The following is a 21,524-nucleotide window of genomic DNA, read 5'->3' as shown; positions in this document are numbered from 1 at the left end:
TCTATAACACCAAAATATGAACTTTTCAAGAATATTCATGAACTATGGTCTAAGGCATAATTGAAGTTAGAAATGAGAAAAATGTAGCTTTAGATGAATGGTTGCAATCAACAGTGCTTTCACTTTCCTCCACCATAGGAATTTCAACCAGCATCACAACTCAGTCTAAAACAAGCTGAGCAGGTGTGTTGTGGAGCCAAAAATAGGGTAGGAAGTGAAAAAGCGGAAGAGTGGTAAGTGGAATATGCAATGTCAGAAAGCTGGCATGGTTGGAGCATAGAGACAACTCTAGGAGAATGAAAAAGCAAACAGCATGGAAAGTAAGACTGAATTCAATATATTATTAAAAGCTTGTCATCTCTGAAGGCTGTAGAGAGCCAATAAACGTCTCAAAAGGCTGATAGAGTATTACTTCTCTTCTTACCAAGTTCAGCAGCCTTTTGTTTTTATTATCCTTTTCTTCCACATTACATTTTGCATTGTTAACTACCAATTTGGTCATAAAACTCCTGAATTATCGTGACATTATTTTACTTGGTTCTTTTCCTGTCTCTCCTTGCCTGTCTTCTCTCTTTCCTCTGACAGGCCCACACTGTCCAAGGTTCAACGTCTGGACTTCAATGCTTTCATCTCTCTTGTCTGGAGAGCCAATCATCCTCAGAGATTCTGCTGTTACCTTGACAATGACAACTCTCATTCCTTCCCGTCCCTTTCCCCTACACAATTTATTTTCATATCTCTGTCTGCTCTCCACTCTAAGTTTTTGTTTTTCCTGTTTTCTATTGAAATTCAATATGGCAAAAAATAAATGTATCATATTTCGAAACAAAAGGGCTTTTCCTTCTAACTTTTCTACTTGAGTTACCACCCTTACCTCCCACATTCAACCTGTATTATATGTACTTTTTACTTATTTTTTAAACCCCTGTCAGAAACTTGGCCCAATATAGTTTTATTCTAAAATGTTTCCTAAATCTGTCTGTTTTTACTCCAGTGCTCTATGTTTAGTCCAGATTCAGTTTCATGCCTATATTGTTATAACGTATCTTAGTTTCCTTCTGTGAGCCTAGGCTCTCCCCATTACAGTTATTTAGCAGAACATTTCCAAACTGATCTTTCTCAAATACTGTTTTTATAACATCAACAAACTTCAATGGCTCCATTTCTTATTGGAGTTCATGTAAGGGAACCTTGATAAACAACTTAAAACAGAAAACTGAGATGTGTTTTCAGAAAATAATATACTCAAGAAATAATAGCAATATATATTTTAGAAATCAAATATTAATATTAATTTAATTTCTTAAAGTAAAAATAATAAACATAAAAAGTACTAACCGGTAATGGGTAAAGAGGAACATCCACTTGACCTAGGAAATCATCTCTTGTCTACAAGAGAAAAAAGAAAAAATAAGATTAGTAATACACTCAATCCTTTTTAAAAAATTTTGATGAACTACTGCCATCATTTACCAAAAAAGGAGAAGATTTTTTTGTTATTGTTGTTCAATCCTATATAATATGAATAGAAAATAAAAGGTAATATGATGTAACTTCTGGTAGTGGCATAATAGAGTATATTAGATTGATCCTTTTGCAGGTAATAATTATGTACTCTAAAAATATAAAAATAACTATTTGAAAGCACCACAGCCTGACCAAAAGCAGGAAGAAAGTGGAGGGGAGTCAATCTTGAAAGAAGGAACATATGGCTTTTCACCTGGGGGTACTCCACAGTTCATATGGAGAAGTGATTAGAACTTACACAGAAATCTGAAATCTAACTTGCTTGAGAGTTCAAAGACCTAGTTTGAGGTGAACAACATAACTGCAAAGTGAGGGGGACAATCCCTGAAAGGAAAAAGCCATAAGAGTCCCTCCAAATGTATATATAAACTCTACCCAAATTCCTAGCTCATTCTTTCTTTTTATTTTTTTAAGATTTTATTCATTTATTTTTAGAAAGAGGGGAAGGGAGGGAGAAAAAGAGAGGGAGAAACATCAGTGTGAGAGAGAAATGTCACACCTCCAACCCTGGACGGGGCCTGCAACCCAGGCATATGCCCAGACTGGGAATCGAACTAGCAACCTTCCAGTTCACAGGCTGGCGCTCGGTTCACTGAGTCACACAAGCCAGGGTCCTAGCTGATTCTTGAACTGCTGAACTGCACTGTGTAAGGTAATGGCTGAAAGACTGAAAGGACTGAACACACATTTCAGTTGACGTTCACCTGACAGGAGATAGCATTCTATTAACAACTTATTAGAACAAAAATCAAAACCCTTCAGGGAAAGATAACAAAATTCATCCTCTCCTTCATATACCACACACACTGTCCAGTATACAATAAAAAATGACTAAACATACAAAGAAATATGATCCAGTATCAAAGGAAATATAAAAAATAGAAACCAACCACAAGATGAGCCAAAATCTAGGAACTAGCAGACAAGGAAATTAAAACAACTATTATACAGATGTTTAGGGACTTAAAAGGAAAATAAGATCATAATGAATGAATGGATGGGGACTCTCAGTGAAATAGAAAGTCTAAAAATGAATCAAATGCGTATTTTATAACTGAAAAGTATATCTGAATTAAAGATCAGTGGGTAGGCTTAATATGTGATTGAAGATCACAGGAGAAAACTTATGTGAACTTGAATACATCCATAGAGTTTACCGTATTTTGCCGTGTATAATTTGCACCCATGTTTTTGGCCCAAACTTTCAGGAAAAAATATCTTTCATTTTACTTCAATTATTTATTTATTTATATCTAGAAACAAAACTGATTATTGTACTCCAGGGTATTATTTTGCATATGGACATCGTTACTGAGAGTTATGCTTTTAACGCATAAGCATAAATAAAAGAAAAGCATGTATATAGATATGGAATTAGTATTACCCATATATAATGCACATCCTTATTTTTCCCTCAAATATTTGGGCAAAAAATGTGCATCATACATGGCAAAATATGGTATATAATATGAAAAATAAAGAGCATTTGTGAAAAAAATATCAAGCAGTCAAGAGAGGGGGAATAGGGCAGAAGAGTATTTGAATAAAAAAGCAACAACGTTCCTCAAATGTAAAGATCTTACACAGAGATGACACAATGATCAAAACCAGGAATACTATTACTTAACCTATAGACCTTACTCTAATTTTGCTAAATGTCCCACTATTTTTGATTTGGGGTCCAATTCAGGCTCACACATTGCATTAATTGTCATGTCTGCTTAGTTTATTTTAATCTGGAAAGTACCTAAACCTTTCTTTGTCTTTTGTAGTCTTGATAATTTTGAAGAATACTAATTACAGAATGTCCCTCAGTTTGGGTTTGTCTAGTGCTTCTTCATGGCTGAATGTAGGTTACACATTTTGGGGGCAAGTATACTATAAAAGTAGTGTTTATGCTTTTAGTACATAATGACAGAAGGAAATAAACACTGAAATCTTACACATTATGGACAGTTAAGGACTACTAAATATTTGAGGGAAGTTCGTAACTTAAAAAACAGAGACCTAATCCAGGAGGCAAACAGAAAGAAGGCAGTCAGATGGATAAAAATCAAATCAGATTGTAGGAGAAGCACTTCAGAAAAACTATATTAATATTCTCGGACATAAGAGATGACACATCTGTAAATCAGACTAGGAGGCCATAAGAAAGAAGCAAAGAACAAGAAAGAGCACTTAAAATTAAAAATATAACTAAAATTAAAAGTTTAAGACAGAGTTGGAAAAAATTTCTCAGAAAGTAGAACCAAAAACAAAACTTTAAAAATTTCTACAATGAGAAATTCCCAAATAAGAAAACTAAAGGATACATTTTAAAATTAACATCTAAATAATAGTCATTGTAGGGAGAAAAAAAGGAAAGGGAGAAAATTATTAAAGAACTATTTTTAACTTGGCTTGAACACAAGGAAATGAATTTTGAGTGAATGGCCTCACTGAGTATTAGGCAAACCGTATGAAAAAAAGACCCACAGCAAGGCACATCATTGTGACATTTCAGGGCACCAGAGATAAGCAATTCTCAATGTTTTGAGAGACATAAAACAGATCATACCCAAAACTGAAAGACAAGAGACATTCCTCCAAAGGTATGAGAGAAAGATATTTCCTACATAGAATTCTATACCCAGACAAGCTATCTGTGTCAATGATAAAGAAAGAATAAAGACATTTTCAGACATTGGTGTTACAGGAATGTAATGGAGGATGTATTTTCCCAAAATGAGGGAGTTCACCATGATAAGGGCAGATTCAAAACAGGAGAGGTGCAAAGAGGATACTCAGAATGACAGGGAAGGGAACTCAGAACAACAGCAGTGTAAGACACACAGAACACTACAAGGGCTGCTTCTAGATAAATAGGAATAATCCTATCTACATAATAGGATTTTGTTAGAATTAAATAATATATATATAAAGTGCCTAATACTCAGCATATGGTAAGCATTCAATAAGTATAAGCTATTATATTTGAAATGATGAGTTCTGTAATGAACTCCTTGCTCCCTTTTCTCTGGAACAGTCTGCAGAAATTTCTAACAGGCATGTACAATAAAAGGAGCATGGCTGGAGATTGAAGTTTAACAAAATAGCTTAGTTTAGGGCCATATTCCTATTCCAGGGCAGGAGTTGATGGTAATTTTTGAAATAGTGAAGTTAGCTTTTAATTATACTTTCAAAGCTGTGCTATGATGTTTTTCTTTATTCCTCTATTTATCACAAGTAGATGTTTTACTCCACAAATCTGATACTGAATAAGCTTTATGTGAGGAAATAAAATATAACAAAACATAGTAAAATCTCAACCAGAATGACTGGGGAATAAAATATTTTGGTTAGTTGAATTATCTAAAAGGTTTAGGCTTAACCAGATAAAGGAATAAAACACTTTTGTTTTTGATTCAGTCTTATTGAATAACCTTGCCCTTAGTAAACTGAATAAAAGGAACACCTATCTGTTTGATGATTCATAACCTTGCAGCGCTTCGAAAACATGGATGTGATCTATGACTTGAGTAATGAAGGTATAGAACCAGGTTTCTCAAATTGGGCACCACTGACACAATTTTAGCCAGATAGTTCTTTTATTGTGAGGGCTGTACCATGCATTGCAGGATGTTTAACATCATCCCTGGACTGAGCCCACTAAATGCAGTCCCACTCCTCCTCCAGTTGTGACAACTAAAAATGTCCCCTGGCATTTGCGCCTAGGTGGTAAAACTGTCCCTGGTTGAGAACCACAGGTAAAGAAGATATAAGACAGACTGCCTCAACCAGTGATCAAAACATTTCACCCTTTTAAATAACAGCTTTATTGAGATATAGTTAGCATCCTATACAATTCACCCACTTGAAGTGAACAATTTTAGAAAATTGTCATTACCTCAAAAAGAAAACCCATACCATTTCCTCTCTTTTTCCTCTGGCCTAGACACCCACTAATCTACTTTCTATCTCTATGGATTTGCCTATTTTGAGCATTTTATATAAATGGAATCATATAGTATGTAGTGCTTTATGCCCGACTTCTTCCACATACCATAATATTTTTGGGGTTCATTCATGTTGTAGCAAGTATCAGCATTTCATTCCTTTTTTTATTGCTGAATAATATTACTTTGTACAGGTATACTACATTTATTTATCCATTTATCAGCTGATTGACATTGAGGTTTCCATTTTTGGCTAGTATAAATAATGCTGATATAAACATTCAAGTACAAGTTTCTGTGCTAACACATGTTTTCATTTCTCGAGGTTATATACTTAGAAGTGGAATTGCTGGGTCATATGGTAACTCTGTTTAACCTTTTGAGGAGCTGCCAGACTTTCCAAAGCGGGTGCACCATTTTACCTTTGCACCAGCACTATGAGAGTGTTTCCATTTCTCCAGATCCTTGTCAACATCAATTACTGCCTATCTTTTGGATAATTGCCCTCCTACTGTCTGTGAAGTGGTATTTCATTGTGGCTTTGTTTGCATTTCCATAATGGCCAATGATATTGAATATCTTTTCATGTGTTTGTTGTGCTCCTCATTTCTTAAAAACTTGTAACTTATAAATCTTCCCTATTCAGTCCTCATTGCAGAGACAGTGCCTAGTCACTGCAGGACAGAAAGAAAACATTTAATCCCATATATTGTTGCTCCATACTCCTTGTTCATTGATTGATTGCATTCTGTGAATAAAAGCATGTAACAAAAATCTCATATAATAAAAATTTCCATGTCTCAAGCAATTCTGGTATATACAAATATATTTCAAAAATTTGTTGCAACTCATGTTCTTTACATCTTCCTTCTTTGAAACAAGTGATCTGGAATGAGTTTCTTAACTTCTACTGTAAATGAAATGATCCCAGCCATGGCTGGTGCAGCTCAGTGGTTTCAGCACTGGCCTGAGAACCTAAAAGTCGCTGGTTTGATTCCCAGTCAGGGCACATGCGTGGGTTGTGGGCCAGGTCCCCAAATGGGGGTTGGGGGGTGAGAGGCAACAAATCTATGTTTCTCTCCCTCTCTTTCTTCCTCCTTTCCCCTCTCTCTGAAAAAAACAATAAATAAAATCTTTAAAAAGAAAAGAGAAAAGATCCCAAAAAACTATGGGGGCAATATAGTTCTACTATTAGAAAAATGAACAATTTTTCCAAACTAAAAATCAATACACCTGAACTGAGGAGATGGAGAGTATGAAACTAGGACCTATCCTGGAAAGTCTGGGACATATGGTTGGAACATATGGTTGCTATAAATATGGACAATTAGAAGTTCTTTTTCCATTTACAAAGAAACAGTAATAGTTTTAAATTCATTCCTATGAAAGCAAGACAGTCTGTGATGTTCATTAATGCTTCCCTAGCCAACCAATTGTTCCAGATTCTGAATATCAAGCATTTCTTTGCAAGAGTTATTTCCTATATTCAAACTGCATGCCACTTACTTCATAAAGCAAATTTGCATTTAGTAACATATAATTAATTTAGAAATGCCTGAAAATCTACAAAACAATTCAGAACAGCAGGTGGTTTTAAACTACAATGGGCACAGTTTAGTCAGTAAATAATACTTTTTCTAATATTTTAATGATATGAATTTCAATTTCTTAAAAAAATTTTTAGAATGTGAAAAGAGAAAAATCCAAATGGCTGTTTTTGCCAAACTTCAATTAGAACTACAGATGCCTCTAAGTTTAGGAGGACAAACTGTTATTAATTTTGATAAGGCTGAACAGTGACTGAATGTTCTGCTTTAAGAAAGCAATATTACAAAAAATCAGAATTTTAAACACAAATAAGTTATCAGAGCTTTGAATAATACTTGGTTTTAAAAAGAGATTCCATTAAATCTGACTTACAAATAATTTCCCAAGATAAATCTACATTACTGAGCAAAATATTAGAGGAAGAATCACTTCCTCATAACCAGAGCCACAGATAATATACCAATATAATATATACCAAAGATAATTTTTATTTTGTGTAATAATAAAGTCTACAATAACCTAATCCAAATTCATTTGATATGGATACAAACCTCAAAGAATGACTGACTGCGTGTTAACAAAAGGAAATAGTGTCCTGAGTAAGCCCAAAAATACATAAGAGTTTTCAGAGATAAAATTAAGATCAAAGATTCAAGATCAAGAAGTTTGCACTTGAATTAATATCTTACTCAGTGTCAATAACAACTATCTTCACACAACAGTATTCAAATTCTCTATGTGCAAATGTCATGGTTCTTCTGCACAGACCACTAGTTCTAAAAAGATGAATTAGGATAAGCAGTAAAAAAAAAAAAATCCAACAACTAAATAAATTCATAGCTGTAAGTATGTTGAAACCATTGTTAATCATATTATTTACATTAAATCAAGAGATCAAGAGACATTTCAAAGATCATAAAAGACTAAGTAGAGTTAAAAGCTCTAAAGCTGAGATAGTAAAATTATCTGAAAACCTGTTTGTGTAAAATAGAATTTAAACTATTTATGAGTTAAGAGGTTAAACGTTTTCTTGATTTGAACACATGAAAAGTCAATATTTTTACAGAGGATATTAGCACACGTGAATCTCTGAGAAAAATAAGCAGACCTTATATGAATGGACCTATTTATAGTATTTTTAAAATAAGGAACCACATACTTTCTGCTTCCAAAATTTTATAAGAACCATCGTTTTTAATTAACATCTTTTCAAAATCAATACTACATCCCAGACATTATAAATAGAAAAAAGGATTATGAAAACTATTCAAATTTAACTTAACTATTTTCTAGTGTATACAAATCTCATTAAGTAAAATTTCATTGGCATAGCTTCTGCCTTCCTACTCACATACAGACTCACTCTGTGTTATGGCCTGCTTATTTTAAACATTTTTTTTAGAAGTTCAAGATTTATTGATTCAATCTTTTCAGTATGTTGAGAGGAAAATGGTGTTAGCTAAATAAACAGTATAATCTGATCTATGCTATAAAATCATAGTGCTATGGAAACCGGATGTCTTTGCTTAAAACAAACATTCAACGTCCCAACCTTGTGATTTGCTCAGCCAGCCAGCATGTCTGGTAGATTTAACTGTAAGACAAACTATACTTGTTCTTTGACAATAGCTTCATACTGCTTGAAAATTTGGGTACATGCATTCTACAGTCCTTAGCAGCCTTCATATTTTCAAAGATATTTCTTTACCTAATGGGTGGGAGTGAGGAGGGAGCCAGGAAAAACGTGTCTAAATCAGTTTCGGTTTGAGTTCGCCTCTGAATTTCAGTTTCTTTGGAGGTCTCCACTTTCTACTCGTCACAAACTCGTGAAACGGACGATTCACTTTGACAAGTTCCTCTATTTCTACATGTTCTAAAGCAGGGGTCCCCATCCTCCAGGTTGGGCCGGGTACTGGTCCGGGCCTGTTAAGAACCAGGCCACACAGCAGGAGGTGAGCTTGAATGTAATGAGCTTGAATCATCCTGAAACCATCCCCCACCCCCATGTCGGTGGAAAAATTGTCTCCGATGAAACGGGTCCATGGTGCCAAAAAGGTTGGGGACTGCTGCTTTAAAATTAAGTTTATAATTTACTGTGAAGATTTTCAAATACAAATCATATATTTCATATGCTACAAAAGGGGGAATCTGAAGCAGACCAGGAGTAACAGTGAATCAGGCTGTGTTGTATCAAATGTGAATTGGATTTTATAATTATTTCAAAATTAAAATTTAATATATCCAACATACTTTTAGAAGCAATTTTTATTCAATGCCCCTCAACTTCAGGGCTATATAGGTGAGAAGAAAGTCTTGCATTTGTTACAACTTTCCTCCCCCCTGTCAAAAGAGGGGAGTGGCTTATCAAGTTTTCCCATTGTTTCAAATTTATATTTCTAAACACAGGAAAATAATAAGAGGACTAATGTAGAAAGTTATAATTTAACCAGGAAATACCCGCAGCTAGATGACTGAAAAAAGGGGTAAGGCTCTTCCTCTTGGAGGGTAAAAATATTCAATCTTGATTGAAAATAAACAGACACAGTGAGTCTACTCTTCTGAGTGCCACTTAATTATGATACTATGTTTTTTCTTTCAAGGTAGCTTTTCCCAAGCTACCAGGGAAAGAAAAGGTAAACTTTCTTTAAAAAATCGATTTTAGTAAGGTAGGGGGAAGAGGGGCTGAGAGAGTAACACTGATCTGTTATTCCAGGATGATGCTCTAACCAACTGAGCTATCTAGCCAGGGATGGAAAAGGTGAACTGCTGAGGCAGTGGAAGCTAATATTCTTTGGGGAATTTTATTTATGGTCTAAATGAGAAACTAATTTAGCAGATTGCTGCCACTGTTAATATACAGTGACTTTAATTCTAAGAAACCAAGGAGCTGTATAGGATCTCAGGTACTTAATTTATAAACAAATAAGTATAGAAGATAAAATAAAATAATCACTTTAAAGTGGACAAACAGAAGCTGTGGCAGCTGAGGAAGTGTCTAGAAGCTTCGGCTCCCAACCTAATTTAGAGTTTCAAAAAATTTAGGTTATTCATCTCAAGTGGTTTTCAAACTTCAGTGCATGTCAGAATTATTTAGAGGGCCTATTAAAAGACAGATCACTGGGCTTCATTCCCAGAATTTCTGATTCAGTAGGTCTTGGATGGGTCTGAGAATGTGCAATTTTAACAAGTTCTCAGGTAATATTCATGCATATGATCCAGTAGTTACACCTTGAGATCTACATCTTTATTTAATCCTTGGAGAAAACCATGAAGAGTAAGCAATAATTGATAAAGGCTGAAGATGAATAAGCAGGGCATCTAAATATTCCTATTTTTAAAAAGATTTTTATTTATTTATTTTTATACAGAGGGGAAGGGAGGGAGAAAGAGAGGGAGAGAAGCATCAATGTGTGGTTGCCTCTCATGTGCCCCCTACTGGGGACCTGGCCTGCAACCGAGGCATGTGCCCTGACTGGGAATCACACCAGTGACTCTTTGGTTCTCAGGCCAGTGCTCAATCCACTGAACCACACCAACCAGGGCTAAATATACCTTTTTTTTTTTTTTTTAAAATCATGCTTACTTCCAAGTGCGCTTGGTAATTTTAAGATAACACACAAAGTCAAAAAGGAAAAAGGACTCATCGACATGGTCAACAGTGTTGTGATTGTGGGGGAGGGGGAGGGGATATAAGACGGTTAAATGGTAATGGAAAAATACAATAAAAAATTTAAAAACAATGTAAATTAAGATAAAGATAATATCTAATGGAATCCCTCTAAAAGAAGCAAAATGAGTCAGGTATCTATGTATTTGCATTTCTTTTTAGCTTAAGCTGTAAAACTAAAAAAGGTTCTAATTCTAACAATCCTCTTTCAAAACTTTTGAAGACTGGCTGTTGCATAAACATCATTCCCCAAGGGTGCTCCGAGGGATAATAGATTTGCTGGATACTGAAGGAGTTCAAAGGTAGTCACATATTTGGGAAACATTTGGTTAAAGAAAGTTCAAAAGTTTATTTCCTATGGAACTTCAGGAATTTAATTTTAATAGTGTGCCTTATGACATTCCAAAAAAGAAAGCATGTGGCATTATACAAACTTATTTGTCAATGGGATGGGTTTTATGTGAGGTGTCTTACAGACTGGTGAGGAACACTTTTCAAAAATATTGGTCCAGAGGAAAAACTATAAATTCCTTAGCAAGGGATTCTAGGTCCTCTATATTTGTTTTTCTAATTTACCTTGCAGTCTTATCTATTAACATAAGCCTCCCCAGTAGAATACTATACCTTTGCCCTCAAACTTACTTGCCTCTGTAAATCCCATCTACTTATGATGACCAGCAAAATGTCACTTTAATACAAATTTTCTTGATGAGCCTAAATTGCTAATTTCCTCTTCTGAATTTCTACTTCACCTTGTATCTTTTAACATTTGTGTTATAATCCCCTTCTACTCCAATGAGACTATAAATTCTGTGAGGTCAACAAATGTTCGTTATTGGCTTCTACAGCCAGGCTCTGTGCTAAGCTTAGGAGAATGTTCCTGATATCAGGGAGCATATGGTCCTGCATGGTTGAAAAAGATGTACTTATAATTAAAATGTGTGTAAAAACCGAAGGAAAAATACAGGATTCTCTGGATGTAGATAGGAAAAGAGGGAAAACTTTCATTCTTTGTTATATCCCAATCTGCCCTGCCTTTATGGGTATTTAATACATAGAGGTGAATTCCAAATTATTAATTTTAAAAATATTAAAATTGCCTGACTTATTAGAAAATTATATCATCTTTATATCAATGAATATTTCCTTCATGAAAATTAGCCTTTTAGATCTGAAAGTATTCTATGATTTGAAGAGAACTTACCAGGGAGAAAACAGAAATAGTTCTAAAATTAAAACAACAATTCAGCAATATGACAGGAAATGCTTACAATATCAAAAGAAGATGGTTATCAGATTTCCCTTGTGACTTAAAGGACCACTTGCCCATTTCAAGGGGGTCAGTACATTGAACAGTATTAGAGAAATAACTGAAAGGGATAAATGACTTGCTCTACCCCCTACAATCTGTCTGCCTTCTACAACCTGGACTTGAATTTAGTTCTCTGTCATGAGTGTGATAACCTGGTAATTTTGGGGCTCCTGACTGGTTTATTGATTCCTTGACCACATCTCTCACTGCTTTGACTATGGCATATATTCCTGGATCATTTACTGGCTTTCCTGCCTGCAGGACTGAATGGAATTTTCTTTATATGTAAGAGGTTGTTTTCCTTATAAAGGAGTGGTGTAAGCTATTCGCTACACTTTTTCCCAGGCTTCCCCAACTGTTCCTGACCTTTTCTGCCCTCTAGTGACCATGAGCCACTCTCCCATCCTTGGTATATGGAATCCACCGCTTGGAATCTGCACAGAGTTGGTAGCTTGACAGCATATTTTGTGTGAAACTCTATTATTCAAGTCTCATGAGATTACAACCCTGATCGCTTATTGATACTATACACAAATTAAAAAAAATACATCCATGAGAGGTGACATCCACAACTCACATAGACATTGATTCAGATAAAACTACCCCAATTTATTAGTTTAACTATAATCTAAGAATGTTTAAACAATGTTAAACAGGAGGCTTAAAAATAATTCCTAAGTTTTGCAATATTGTGTAGAGCTTAGTAATGCTTTGCACATAGTAGGAAGTCACTATCTACCTCATTGTTAGGTTAGTTGCTAGATTAACCATCTGTATAGGTAACTAAATCTGAAGTTTATAAACCACTGAATTTCATACTGAATATGTCTCTTCAGTGTATTAAACAGCAGCTTGCATTAATGGGCCGGGAGAACACTATGGACAAATCAAAGTTTTCAGTCTACAGACTACTTTAATGAGGAGATCCTCCTGAGAACTCTTTTGATTTGTGGGCAAGCAGCATTGAAGCTACAATCATTTTGACTCTCCAAGCCTTCTAGAATTAATTTCAAATTATATAATAACAGGTTCTTTGTCTTCCTTCCTTAGACTGCCCCATCAAAAGTTGGGATGATGTCTTCTACTCTTTTGTATTTCTCAACAAAAGACATTTTAAAAGCCAAATCTGTTTGTTAAGAGTTTCAATAGTATTCTCCCTAATCATCAACAAACAGTATTAAGCACAAATGATGCACAGTGACTGGCGAATACATTCACAGATTTATTGTCAGTAAAATGTGCTCATTGGAAGAAGACCTGAAAGGACTGGCCAAAGAATATCTCTAAATAACAAACAATATAATTATCAAATGATTCTCAAAGTAGTTTTTCTTCTTTGTTTTTTTCTTCATTGTTGTTATTATTATTATTATTATTATTATTGTTTGGTAGACATTAGTACAAGACTACTTATGCAGTGGTAGAATGAAAGATTTAACAATTTCTTTTTTTTAAAATGAATAATGTTCTCTCAGTTAAAAAAATATTTCAGAATATTCTTACAATTTGATGACCTGATTATCTGGTCAAATATAAGTTTCATTGATCTATAAACTGCTTTTAAAGTTTCTCCCAGGGTTCGAGATGCATAATTTTTATTCAAGAATATATCAATAAACACAGGAAAAAGGAGGGGGGGGAGTAGGTTATTGTCATTTAAGAAAATAAGAACTCAATGGATTCCTTTAAAGCCAAATTTTCCTTGCTTACAGCAAGACAGGTACCAGCAGAGAAAAATCAGGCCCCTGGGTGTGGCTCCCCTCCGTCAGCCACCAGCGCTCCCCAGCACTGTCACGTTCTGTGCCTTCCTCAGTACACTGGAGCGCTGTCAACGATGCAGGGCGGTCAGCGCTTTGCAGCTCCAGTGTGATGTTCTAGAGCAGCAGGTGTGCTGCATGAATTTTTAAAACACGCAACACCTGACAGGGGCACTGCGTTCTTTTCCCTTTGACTGTCAAATAAAAAAATGACAACAGCCAACACAACAATAGCTGTCCAGTGCGAATGAACAAAAGTATACCTATTTTTTGTCAAACTGGCAAAAAAATATAACTTTCTGGTGTGCTGAAGAATTTTAGTAACTAGTTTATGTGTGCCATGAGATGAAAAAGGCTGAAAATCACTGTTCTAGAGGAACCCTGTCCAACAGAACTTTCTGCAATAATGGGACACTCGATTATCTGTGCTGTTCAACGAAGTAGCCACTAACCGCAGGCACGCACTTAAAATGCATCTGGTGCAAATGAGGGTCAGAATTGTAAATATGATTTAATTAAATTAATTAAAATCTCAATAGCCACCTGTGGTTACTGGCCACTGTACTGGACAGATGGAGTTCTAGAAAATTTTTTAGTGAAACAGTACTTTTTGGTTTTAAGATTTTATTTTTAGTTCTTGCCCTGGGATTCAGGCACGTCCCCTGAGCTGACTGATTTCTTCATGCTACCATATTCGGAATCAAGAGTCTTTCTTTTTCTTTTTCTTTTTTTTAATGGGTTGCCTCATCCCTAAGGGAAGGTTGAGTTAAGCTTTTCAAGAACGCCCCTGAAAAAGAAGTCACCTGCAGGAAAGGAAAGGGAGGAGAAGAGATGAATGACGCGACTGCCAAATCGCTGATAACCATTAAAAGTGGGGGCTCACTGGGGGCACACACGGGGCTCAATACATTAGTCTTTCTACTTTGGTGTGTGTCGCAAATTTTCCATAATAAAAAGTTTTAAAATACTTGGGAAAAAAGACAGGTAGTTTCTAATGGTTTAGGAGGTTTACAATAGTTATTGAAGAAAAAATAAGAATGAAATTATAGACAGTGTTTTAGGAGGTAGAAACACAGACTATGTATTACTTGATCAAAAAAATAATCAGAAAGAACAAAGTAATTATAAATATTGGGTCACATGTCAGAAGAATAGAAAAAATACTGGAAAGATAAACTGGTTCTCTAGGAATAACGTGCTCAAATAATAATCCCTGAATTTAGCTTTCATTCAACAATAGCAATAAGAAAGGACTTGATTGGACTGGGTGCTCTACAGAGTGTATAGGTTAATTATCAGATTGTAGTGAGCCCAGGTTGAAATTTTCCTTTAGACAACTCTTTTCTTTCTTTCTGATGCTTTTTTTTTTACTGGAATAACCAGCTCTAAGCAGCTTTATTTCGTAGATTCCTCGTGCTGCAGGGTAAAATGAAAGTCCTTTTGGCTTGCAAGGTAGAAAAGTGCTTTAGAATACATAATAGAGCTATGTTTGGTACAAATACGACATTTACTAGATTTATGATCTTGAGTAAGTCATTTTAACTTTTCTGAGTTTGTTCCCTATTTCTAATATGGAGATAATCAGTATCTCAGAGAATTTTTTGAAATGGACTATATATGTTACCTGATTCAAAGTTTTAGAGATACACATATGGGGTTAAGAGTTTAAAACATGTATCAGGATTTTACCCAAGTTAAAAAAAATCATAGTTGAAGTTTTAAGTTCTAGACAGTGAGCATCCAATATTACACTCCAGTAGAAGGTCATTAATGTCTCCTCTTCCTTCTGGTCCTATACCCAAACTCATTTTTAATAGGTCTATTCTCTTCCTCAGAGTGACAAAGTATGCACATTCACATTTAAATGTATTGCCAAGAAGGTAAAAGGTTAGGAAATGTATTAAGAAAACCATACATCCTATTATAAAGAATATTTAATTTAGTCTTTCTAGGGGTAACTTCACTTCTAGAATATACACAATGTATTTCAGACAACAGGTGTGAAAACCAGGCCCCTCACTTACTGTGAATTAATTAAATTATCATCAGGACTTAAGATTTTGGTAAGTAAATATTACTTTTAAGGTCTATTTTATCCTAAATTAACTCAGTTTTAGAACCATAGAAATAAATCATCTTCATTCCTCGTTTATCATTAACTATGGTTATAAAACATAAATGGGTAATCACTAGAAATTTATTTTCTAGAGAAACAAACTGACCTCTTAGAAAAGGTCTCCAGGTACTGAGTTAGAGGTCACCCAATAATGAAGCCTACCAGTTGAAAAGCCTACACAATTCAGAGCCTCCAAATCACTTCATAACAACTCATTTTCAGATATGGACAAACAGCAAGGTTCACCAGTTTCCTGGAGAAAAATGTCCAATAACAACAAGAGCCAAACAACAATAACAAAAAAGTAGCCTACAGGCATCAGAGACAATGTAGGACCCATATAAAAACAAAACAGAACAAAAAAGTCTGAAATAAAGTATTCTCAGATAGCTCTGGCTGGTGTGACTCAGTGGATTGAGCACCAGCCTGTGAACTAAGGGGTTGCCAGTTCAATTCCCAGTGCAGGGCACATGCCTGGGTTGCAGGCCTGGTCCCTGATAGGGGGTGCACGAGATGCAACCACACAGTGATGTTTCTCTCCTTCTCTCTCTCCCTCTTTTTCCCTCTCTAAAAATAAATAAATAAAACTTAAAAAAAAAGAAAAAGAAGTGTCCTGGTTTTAAAAAAAACATTATCAGATAAATAAAAGACTGTGTTTATAAAATTAAAATTAAAATAGGAAATCACACAAAACAAGATAAAACTTAGGAATTAAAATAACCAAAATTTTAAAATTAAAGAGAAGGGGAAACTTTAGGGAAATCTTCCAGATAGTAGGATAAGGAGGCAAAGAGGCAGAAAACAGGAGAAAATAATAAGTTATAAAATCAGTCCAAAGGCACAAATGTTGGCTAATAGGAATTCTAGGAAGAGAGAACAGATGAAGAGGCAGGAAGGAACTCTTCAAAGAAATAACACTTGATTTAAAAAATAGGCACAAGTATTATCTTGATAAGAAATTAAAGTTGGTTAAAAATTATATGGGCAACCACATATCTCAGAGATAGGAGTTCAGTTGCCTGAAGGATATTGTTATATGTTATAATTATTGTACTTTGGTTGCTTATTTTAATGGCTTATGCTGTCTTCTCATCTAAATTATAAACTTGTCAATGCCAGGAATAATATTTGCCACTTAGAGCAGGCACATATTCTATTTCTGATAAATAGTTGTTAAACTCATTTGCTTTGAAGATGACTTGAGTTTCCATTAAGCTCTGTGACTCTTTCAGAAGGTTCAGTCTTTCAGCCTTGGTACAAAAGGTAAAGGTCATTTGCAGCTAAAACAGTTACTTGAGACTCCAGGAACAATTCTGAGAATCCAGTTCTTACATCAAGTCTGGCATGAAGTCATTTGATTAAACAATAATAACTGTAAAGCTAGTCAAGTGGCCTTTGTTTAAATACCCTTAAAAGTTTTGGCCCATTCAATCCTCTCTTTAGAAAACTTGGTCCGAACCTCTATCCAGACACAGAGTTCTACGATACCAGTTAGTGGAATATGTAGGCTATGAATCAGACTCCACTGTGGAAACTAATCCTTGAGTCACGATCATAATATTCCACTGGCATCCACCCCGGGGACAAGGTATTCATTTAAGAGTGCCTCTCTTCTGTGCAAAGGATGGAGCATCAAGTAGCTCCCACACATCATTACAGTCATCACTTAAATATCCCAGTTTGGTTATCAGTTTGGGAAAGGCCATCTGGTTACCCTCACCTCTCAGCATACTCCAGTCACCTCTACCCCATTCCAAAGGGTCCCTTGGCTGCATTCATTAATTTAATAAATACTTATTGAGTATCTATTTCATGCTAGGCACTGTTCTAGGTCCTGGGGATATAACAGTTAATGAGACAAAAAGTCCATGATTTAGGGAATTACATTCTAGTAAATCAGAGCCCAGAAAAGGTTACCCACTTTCTTACTCCCTTTTCTAGAATTCTTCTCTGATAAGTTCTAGAAAACTTACATTTGCCTGCCTACTTGCTTGCCTATCTATTTCTATCTTCCCATCTTGAACTTTTTTCCTGTTCCGCTTTCTTTTTCTCATTTTTTTAACCTGAAATATTTAATATCTTATGAGGTTTCCTGAAATCAGGCTAAGCTATTCAGTAGTCACAAGGGCTATAAAAACCCATCCACCAATAAGATTTCTGAAATTGCTCCAGTGGAAGAACAGTTCCTAAGGTTTTCATAGACTGATTTATGCTAAAGAAGTACTAAAGTTACATATAAAGGATTTTTAAACTTTTTCCTTGTAGAGCTATCAAAATGACAGTTCATAACTCAGCATCGATTATACATACATGGTGTTTCAATTCATTACATAAACCAATGTAAAATTTAAATGTTCTTTGTAGTACCCTATATGGCACTGCTAGAGGGAAAGTATATGGAAAAGACTGAAAGTGTTCACAAAGAGGAAGGCATAAGACATGACCTGAATGAGCCAGAATAATGAAGAAAAATATAACATTTCAACTGCATATTTTTCAGATCTCATGCTGACAGGGAACAAAATTAATATAGGCAACAATCATAGAAGCAACATAAACTAGGATAACAGCCATGATGAATTAAAGAGATTTCTTTAAGTAGAACTTTAAGTGTGCCTTACAGATCAATATTTCTAAGTCCTTAAATGAAACTAAAATGTAATCCTGGAAAATGTAATAGCCAGAATTCTGGAAGAATCATATTCAAGTTCTTTTGTGAGGCAAGCAGACAACCTTGCTAGTGAATGTTTCTTGGTCCGAACAGTCTCTTCCGTGTTACATGGTCTCGATCAATAACTAGTCTAAATGCCTAAATTGATTGAAATATCTTTGAAAATTATTTGACCATGGTCAAAGTGTAACTATGGCTCTTTTTTATGTAAAAGCAGGAGAGGGACTCATTGGATACTTCAACAATGAACTGTACTACTGTTCTCATAGAAGAGTGATCTTAAGCCTTGCTTCTCCAAGTGTGTTTGGGCAAATAGTAGCATTGGTATGACTTGGGAACTTGTCAGAAATAGAGAACGTTTAGACCCCACCATAGACCTACTGCACCAGAATATGATTTTAACAACTGACAATTTAATAAGCCATTCTTCAAACACAATCCTTAAATCATTAGAAGGCAATATCTACCAACAAAAATTTGAAAGAAAAAGGAAAAAAAAGGAAGTAGTCCTGAATATATTTTAGCTATATCACAAAATGTACACTGTCAGCTTTTGTAAGGGGGACTAAAGATAAAAATTCTGTTAAAAATATTTCTTTACTTAATGAACAACTGAGTTTAAAAACGTGGTCCACTGTACTACCAATATCCTTGCTGTAAATTTCTTGCTGCTTTGTAATATTTTTCCTGTTAAGCACAAAACATTTGAGAGTGTTATGGTTTTGTAATACATCTAAGTCAAAAGAAGGCCTGATAATCCTCCCCCACCATAGATACCCTAGTGCCTAAGTAGAGACACCATGGATTCTCCTGGTCAAGGAGTTCTTTGTTTTGACTTACCATGAATTGAGCTACAAGGTACATAGACATGCTACTGCTTGTACTTCCAAATTCTCAGATCTGCTCTAGTTACATCTGATTTATCTAAGCAGTTTAGTTAAATCTCAGTGAAGGTAAAATTGCTTTTCAACAACTACTCCCATGCTGAACGCCTTCCCCACAAGATCTCACTCAGTTGGGATAGATCTGTTCACCCCTTGCTTTGAAAGGCTACCTTATATTTCTCAGTGTTTGTCTTCATCTGACCATAGTCTTCCAATCTCACACATGGGTAAACAAAGAAGACTGAATCACACACTTGAGCAATACTTCAGGTATTTCCTGGATATGTTGACATCATTGGATCATTTTCTCAGCACTCATTCGTTCCTTCGGCTAACTACTCCCCTGACCTCAACACATTGGCTGGCCACCCCCAGGGACTCTGCCAAGCCCCTTCTGCCTAAATAGGCTCCTGGTCCTGGCTTCTCCTGGTCCATCTTGTTCCACTGTCGCACTTAACGTAAAGGGAGAGTGGATTTACAAGGGTGAGGCCTCACAACAGCTAGCACCTGGTGGTCTCTATATCCTGGAAGAAGCCATTGACATAAAGACAGAAAGGTATGTCTATTCTCCAGGTAGTTTCTAGGAATAGGTCTTAAACCCCGACTTGTTTTGTTTTGTCTTATTTTTGGTGATAGGGAGGAGGCTGAGAAAGAGTAATGCTGTTCAAATTGAGTTATGACTATTCATAGGCAGTCTCAAATTTTCACTTCTAATTTTGTTTCTTTCAGTTCCTATTGCTGAGTCTCCATTTCGGTTTTTATGGTACATACTCACTATTCTATAGTTCTAAGATGGAAGAACAGTGAAGTACAGCCTTTCCCCACCCCCTACAAAATAGACTTGCAATGTTTTTGTAGACAGAGAATCTGTCTTATGCATTTTATATTTACCTACTACTGTGTCTTCTATATGGTAGCCACTAAATATACCTTGTCTACACTATCTCCTGCTTATTTTATGACATTTAGCAAGCAATCTTCACTTCCTATTTTACTTCCTTACCCATTTCATTCCTATTTCAACCAGGCTTTTCTATTATTTTCATGAAAATACTTTTGCTAAGGTCCCCAAGGACCTCCTAACTGCCACATTCAACGGATACACAAATTCTGAGGCATCGTATGCCACTCACCTTGAATTTTTCCTTCCCTTGGCTTCCCTGCCTCCATGTTTTGCCAGGCTCTCTGCCTCTCTCGTGGCTGTTAGTCTCCTCTTTATCTCTTATTCCACCAGCTCCCTAAAGCTCCCCAAAGTTGATGCTCCCAGAATTCTGTTTTATTCCCACCCATGCCCAATCTCCATTTCACTTTCATGGTTTTCAGTTTACCCTAACCGAAGGCTGCAACCATATTCATAAGGCCCAAGCTCCATTTCCAGGTCTCATGTCTCTCCTGTGCCCTGGTCCTGTATCTTCACCTGCCCTAAATGGTAGCATGACCAGGACTGCCTCCCAGTACATCAATTTAATAACGCATGATTTCTCCTTCACTCTTGCAGTCTGGCCTCTTCTCCCAAATTCCCTATCTTTAGTTCATGATGTTACCATTCACCCTAAGTCAAAGAGAACTTTGATTTATTTATAATCCACAGTGCCACAAAAATATTATTTAAAAACACAAAATGAGCACACTACAATCACAAATAAAGACTGCCGCTGCGCAGCTATTTTCTGTTTGCAGGAGACACTGCCTTCTCTTCAGCGTGAGGAACTATGCCCAATGGGACTTCGAACCACTTTTAGTTCTTCATCTCCTCCCACATTCCTGGGCTCCCTGTGCGTGAGTCACCCTGAAACCTATATAGTGTGATTCTTTCACATAACTAGCGTTGCATGTGTAACTGCTTCTGCCTAGAGCAGTGAATCTCAAAAGGGGTCAGTTTTGCCTGTAGGAGACATTTGGCAATAACTGGAGATGTTTTTTGCTTGTCCCAAATGGAAAAGGAGGGTGCTGCCGGCATCCAGCCGGTAGAGGCCAGAGATGCTGCTAAGTATCTTACAAGGCACGGAACAGGCCCATACAGCACAGAGTCTCCAGCCCTAAATGTCAATAGTGCTGAGATTGAGAATCACTGCCCTAGACTATCCTCCTTGATTTCTCTGCCTGG

The 21,524-nt window shown here is 35.8% G+C and overlaps 1 protein-coding gene and 1 long non-coding RNA gene across 4 annotated transcripts in view; one reads left to right on the top strand and one right to left on the bottom strand.

The window, feature by feature from the left end:
- NEDD4 (NEDD4 E3 ubiquitin protein ligase) overlaps positions 1 to 21,524 on the bottom strand; it is a 124,186-nt gene that overhangs the window by 42,234 nt on the left and 60,428 nt on the right. For all 3 annotated transcript variants that reach the window (XM_054565386.1, XM_054565387.1, XM_054565385.1), the window contains one exon: positions 1,339 to 1,389. In XM_054565386.1, coding sequence (XP_054421361.1) covers positions 1,339 to 1,389 — 51 coding nt within the window. The remainder of the gene's footprint in view (positions 1 to 1,338; positions 1,390 to 21,524) is intronic.
- The window catches only part of LOC129064225 (uncharacterized), a 35,871-nt gene continuing 34,195 nt past the window's right edge, over positions 19,849 to 21,524 (top strand). Inside the window, exon 1 of the long non-coding RNA XR_008528426.1 lies at positions 19,849 to 19,973. This is a non-coding gene — a long non-coding RNA (uncharacterized LOC129064225). The remainder of the gene's footprint in view (positions 19,974 to 21,524) is intronic.

This window comes from Pteronotus mesoamericanus, unplaced genomic scaffold (genome assembly GCF_021234165.1).
Source record: "Pteronotus mesoamericanus isolate MK-2021 breed Mesoamerican mustached bat unplaced genomic scaffold, CSHL_Meso_final contig_164, whole genome shotgun sequence".
In the NCBI taxonomy this organism is placed as follows: Eukaryota; Metazoa; Chordata; class Mammalia; order Chiroptera; family Mormoopidae; genus Pteronotus; species Pteronotus mesoamericanus.
This window is presented reverse-complemented; position numbering and strand designations above follow the sequence as displayed.